We start from the raw sequence: 6,000 nt of genomic DNA on the forward strand, positions 1-6,000 counted from the left end.
CAAACAACAAAATCTGTTCTTCCAGAAATAAGGGTTTATGTTTATAAAAGAGTGATGTTTCCAGAAGGCAAATCTTAGTATTACACAACAGAAATAAAGAGGCCAACAGGAAAAATAACTGAGACAGCAATGTCACAAGTATTCCAAACTTCAACCAATTCCCCATAAACGTGTACTTTTCTCTTAACCAAATCATCAATTTTGTGTAAAAGAAGCAAGTAAAACTAATCAAGGCATGTTACAGGGGTATATAAACTGTAATCATGAATCTTAGATATTACGGAAATTCAAAGCTGGAAATTTCCTTACCACACATCCAGTTCAACTCCCACATCACTCAGAGGAAGAAACTGAGGCCCTGTTGTATAACATACCTACAATCACAAAATGACTAAGGGCTCAGGAAAGCTAGGATTCATTGTTCTGTAATTTTGCATAAACCATATACTGCCTCTGATTTTATAAGCTAGTTATTTACTGTCAGCCATAAATTTAAAATAACAAAGTTTTGTCAAGTCTAACAAAAGCTTTCTGGGTAGGCAGATCAGGAAGAAGTAAACACTTCATAGCACAGCACTGTTCACACAAATTTAAACACAAAATTAAATAATACTTCACTTTACAAGAGAATTAACAAAATGTACAAACTTAAGAAAAAACAAAGATTCAATATTTTGAAATATTCAGCCACTTGGATTGAGGAACATAACACTAAAAAGTGTAAGTACTTCTTTGATCTCTGGCAAGGATAAAAAGAAGGAATGTTCAACAAGGCCTATTTTTGTGCATGATTCTTTGCACCCAAATCATTTGGTAGATTTCTGCTGCCATTCTCCTTTCCGATTAAATAGTAACTTATTTATCAAGGTTCTTCTCAAATTTCAGTCCGGTGTGCTTTAAGAATCTAACCACAAGGTTGATTTCACCCTCTACAAACATGTCACTAGGATCTGAGTAAGACCCTCCCTTTGTAGCCAATCAAAATGAGGCTGCTTTGAATGTAAAAGCTCCTGCTTTAGGTTTGGGGCCTAAAACACTGGATTTGTTTCCAGATAGACTGATACGTTCATTTTTTTCCTTCCACACAAGTAAACTTGATACATGCTATTGATCGAAGCTACATTTCAAAAATCCCATCGCACTGTATAATTTTATATACAACTGATTTGCTTAAAGCTTTGTTATAACCTAGGAGAGGTAGGTTAGGGAGGAGGGGGCAGGCACAAGCCCAAGATTGCTGTTTTTAACTGCAGGTACAAAATATACGCCGATCTTCTTAAAAATACTAAATAACATTTTTTAAAACCCTCATTTTCAACAAGACTTCATATAATACCGACCCGTACCTACAGGGCATTTCCAAACAGGAACGGTACGTGCGTTTCTGCTCCCCTAAGAAAACGCGTTATTCCTGAGGTTTCCCTTCTCTTACCTTTCCAGTTGCTTTTAGTAAAACCTACTAATGGTAAACTTGGGCCCCTTGTCCTTTTGTCCCCCTAGACAATCTCTGGCCTAATTTTGGACAAAATCCTTCACTGATTACTCCTCCCCCTCTGTATCCCTGCTCTGCCTTAATTAGAAAGCATACCTCGGGATCGTGCCTCTCCTCTTCCTCCCTGCGCAAGAACAGAACGCCTGACCCCACCACCTGGAGAACAATGTAAATGTAACCGAACTCCGAGTTCCCGGATTCCTCTACCCCAGCCCCAAGATTCACCTAACAGGAGACTAGGAGAGCGAGTCCCGTCCCGTCATCCCGGCTTCCCTCAAGGTGTCCTCTCCTGGCCTAGGATTACCAGCTCCTTTCCACCTAGAACACCATACTCACCTTCCTCTTCCAAGAGTCTCGCCCCTCACTCTCGCACTTTTCACCGTGACCCCAACGCCCACCCTCGGAGCAGCGGAGCGAGTGGCGAGTCACCTCAGAGGGCACCAGCCTGCGAGGGCGGGTCGACAGCGTCGCAGGCGGCGGCCGGACACGTCGGGTCAGCGCCCCGCTCCCACCGCAGGACACACGCCCAGTACCTTTGTAGTGCACCCGCAGGTTGTTCTGCGAGAGGCCGATGTAGCTGAACTTGTCCTTCGGGCTCCAGGACCGAGGCAGCGGCGTCTCCTGCTCGTCCACGGCCGGGTAGAGACGTTTCAGCCGCCGCTGCAGCTCCTTCTCCTGCTCGTTCAGGGCCGAGTCTCCGTGCGGGAAGGGGGCCGCGGCGCTGCTGCCCGCCGCCAGGGCTGGGGCCGGGCCGGGGCCCGCGGCGGCGAGGCCGGGGGGCGCGCTGGTGGGGGCGGCCGCCGTGGCGGGCGGCGGCGGCGGTGGGGGCGGCGGCGGGGCCGCGGTGGCCGGGGGCGGCGGCGGCGGCGGGGGGTGGAGGAGTAGGGCGGCCGCCGCCGCCCCCAAGCCGCCGCCACCACCGCCCGCGCCGCTGCCGGGCGAGCCGGTTGGAGAGGAGCCGGCGGTGACGGCCGGGGGCGCCGGCAGGACGACTCCGGAGACGGGGGCCACGGCCGCCGGCGGTGGCGGCGGCAGCTGCTGCTGTTGTTGCTGCGGCGGCGGCGGCTGCCCGGACATCCCGGCCGCGACTCAGCCTGTGGCCACCTCCACCTCTTCTCTCCTTCCTCCTCTGCTTCCCGGGGGCGCTGTCGCTGCGGCCGCCGGCACCAGGCGCCCAGTCCGCCCGCCCCGGAAGCAGGCGGCGGGCCGCGCGCCGGGGCAGAACGCGGCGGTTGGGTGATTTGGAGACGCGGGAGTGGGCGGCGGGCCCGGGGAGGCCCCGAGAGAACGTTGGCCGGAGAGCGGGCGCGCGGCCCGGGGACGAGGCGCCGAGGGCGGGGGCGACGCGGGCGCGCGGGAGGAGAAGGCGCGCTGGCGGCGGCGGCGGCCGCTGCTCTCGCGGCTGTTTCCCTAAGGGCGGGCGGGCCGGCGCGAGACGCTGCGCGCGGGCGGTGCTAGGCGAGGGGGCGGGACGGAGGCGCGAGAGCGGCGCGAGCGGCGGGAGGGGCGGGGGCGCGCGGGGGGCGGGCCCGCGGGGGTCCCGGCGGCAGCGGCGGCGGCGGGCGGGCGGAAGGAATTCTCTCTCCGGCCCGCTCGCAGGGCCCCGGCGCCGCGGAGGCTCCCGCCTCCTCCCCGGAGCCGGCCGCGCCGTTCCCCCCCAGCGGCCGCTACCCCCCGCGAGTCTCCTCCCACTCGGCTTCTTTTTGTTGCCGTCGCCCCACCTCCCCACCGTAGGGCTCCTCCAGCCTTGGTGCCGCGTCTCGTTCAGACGAGAGTAATCGAGCCCGGCCCCTGGAGCGCTCCGGGACATGCCGACCCCGGGCGTGCGGAGCGGCTCGGGCTCCGGGGACCCGATCCCCGAGTGGAGCCATGCGGAGGGTGCCCCTGGGTTCTCTCATCGGGCTCTGCTGCGAGCTCGTGCCCCCGTCCACGGTCCCGTGTGCCGCCTGCCTCTTTAGGAACGTACTGCTTTTCATACTTCACAGTAGTTCATACCTTGGCATTGACGACTTGGGCAGTGGAAATCATTTCTGAAGGCAAAGTCTCCCACTTAAAATAGTGACTGTTTCACTGATCAATTTTATGAGGACTCAAAGTGAACTTCCAGGGGTAGAAGGCGCCACGTTAGGGAAACTACTACAGACTGGCATATCTTCAGAGAGCAGGAACAGGAACTGTGTGAGTCCAAGATTACAGCGTGTATTTAGGAAGGGTTTCTAGAGACGCCGAAACGCTTTATAGACTCATTAATTTTCCTAACAGATTTCTTTGTTAGGTCGCAGAGAATTATGCCCATTTTTAAAACAAGGAAGCATTCACTGAGGTCAGCAGAGTCAAAAATAGGATTTCCTACTTTGCAGTTCCCCGTAGAGTGCTTGGTCGACTAATCTGGCACACGTTGCCAGTGTTGCTCTCTGACCCATCATAGCATCACTATTTTGTTTTCTCCACTTCCCTTTGTTTAGCTCATCCTTTTCCCTAGCTGGCAAAATCAGGCTTTAGGCGTGTAAACTACATGACATCAGTTCTGATATTTTGTTTGCTTCCAGAGATATTAGGAGGGTAATTGTTTGGTTAAATAAGCAAGCAATGTTTTGCTGTGTAAAGAATTATTTATTTTGTTTTGAAGAAGGTAGGTAAATGGTGATTTAATTGAAGGCCCTCACTGAGTCATTCAGCCTAATTTCTCCCTCAATTACCCAGACAACTACATGCCCTGTTATTCTTTAATAAAAATATCCGATAATTGTAACCTATTGTTTGATGACTTTTTTCAAGCCGTTGCACTTGAAATCACATGATGTCATTGTATTTCAATTGTTCTAAAAGTTTCTTTTATGTTACAGTAACAGTGAATTCAACCGGAAACCAAGCTCTATTTATCTTTTTTTTTTTTTTTTTTTTTAAAGATGACCGGTAAGGGGATCTTAACCCTTGACTTGGTGTTGTCAGCACCACGCTCTCCCAAGTGAGCGAACCGGCCATCCCTATATGGGATCCCAACCCGTGGCCTTGGTGTTATCAGCACCACATTCTCCCGAGTGAGCCACAGGTCAGCCCCAAGCTCTATTTAAACGTAGGAAAGCTATGGTAGAGTAAATGGGCTCCACACTGCATCAAACTTTCTTGAAATAGCCATCAAGATTTTATCTATGCAGATGTACTTTTTTCTTCTATCAGCACACTTAGAAAGCATCTAACTTTAGATATCCTAGGAAAAATTGAGGGGAAAAGAATTGTGTGACATTTTTTTAGAATCTTTATAGGAGGGGCTGGTTGTTCTCCAAACAAGCAACCTCAAGAGATAGTCATTTCAGTTGTAGAGGAGGATGCTGTGAAATAGGCACTTTCTTATACTGAAGGAGGTAGAGAACACTGATGACATAATTTTTGAAAGCCACATACATGCCAGTATAAAAGGTGTCCGTGTCTTTTGATTTACCTATTCAAAAAATAAAAAACTGAGCAACAAAATCTAAATGTGGAAATGCTTTAGGCCTAAAAATGTTCAATAAGAAGTATTAACGGTAGATGAAATATGGAAGCAAAATAAATGCCCAATGTGAAGGGACTAGTTGAAGAAATTATCATATACCCCATTCAATGGAATTGGGGCTGCAGGAGCACATACAGCACATATGTGCAAATTTTTTTTTTTTTAAGGTATCTCTTCTGGACAGTGAGATTGCCAAAAGAAAGAGGCCAGCTACTTAGAAAAAGGCACCCCTTTCTCTTGACTTAGTCAGTGGAGCTCAGGCCCAATTTCAGACCCACTCCCTCAGGCTTCTTGCACAGGCACAGGCTGAAACAAATATTTTATGGCCTCTTAAAAATATGGGTTGAAGAAATGGAAAAATTATTAGATGTGCTAAATGAAAAAAGGCTATATAATAATTATAGCATTGCCCAAATCATTACCAAAAAGACATGAAGGAAAATCATAAATGTTTCAATAATGGACAATTGCAATGTATAATTAAAAGTAAATTTTTGTTATGAAAGTATTAAAATTGTACAGAGAGATATAAATGGTAAAAATTCATTAGTCATGAACTTAAACACACTCTTGAACCTAAGTTTTCAGCCTTTTTACCATGTATTTTTATAATATTGCTATATATTTACATCTGCTGGGTTTCTCGTTAGCAAATAACAGAAGGCAATTCTAACTCTCTTAAGCATAGAGGGAACTTATTGGAAAGATATTGTATGGTTCTCAGAATTGACCAGAAGCCTGTACAACCAGGCCTGAAAACAGCCAAAGACCAAAGGCAAGAAGCATAAATAGACAGGCCCAGGCCCCACCACTGGTCACAGAAATCACTGCCAGATGCCACCTTCACCACCTGGACTCCCATCTCTCTGACCCCCAATCTTCATACTACTCATTCAAGTTTCAAAGTTGACCAGGCCTAGATTGTATGCCCATGACAGGGGCTACCAGCAAGCAGAGATTCCCATTATCTAATGCTTGAAGTATAAAGATGCTAAGAAAAAAAAAAAAAGTT

At 49.2% G+C, this 6,000-nt stretch overlaps 1 protein-coding gene across 1 annotated transcript in view; it reads right to left on the bottom strand.

Moving 5' to 3' along the window:
- RANBP9 (RAN binding protein 9) overlaps positions 1–2,647 on the bottom strand; it is an 81,918-nt gene extending 79,271 nt beyond the window's left edge. Inside the window, exon 1 of the mRNA XM_063096978.1 lies at positions 2,026–2,647. Within this exon, the coding sequence (XP_062953048.1) occupies positions 2,026–2,569 (544 nt within the window). The 5' untranslated portion in view covers positions 2,570–2,647. The remainder of the gene's footprint in view (positions 1–2,025) is intronic.
- Positions 2,648–6,000: the final 3,353 nt, after the last annotated feature.

This window comes from Cynocephalus volans, chromosome 5, assembly GCF_027409185.1.
Source record: "Cynocephalus volans isolate mCynVol1 chromosome 5, mCynVol1.pri, whole genome shotgun sequence".
Lineage (NCBI taxonomy): Eukaryota > Metazoa > Chordata > Mammalia > Dermoptera > Cynocephalidae > Cynocephalus > Cynocephalus volans.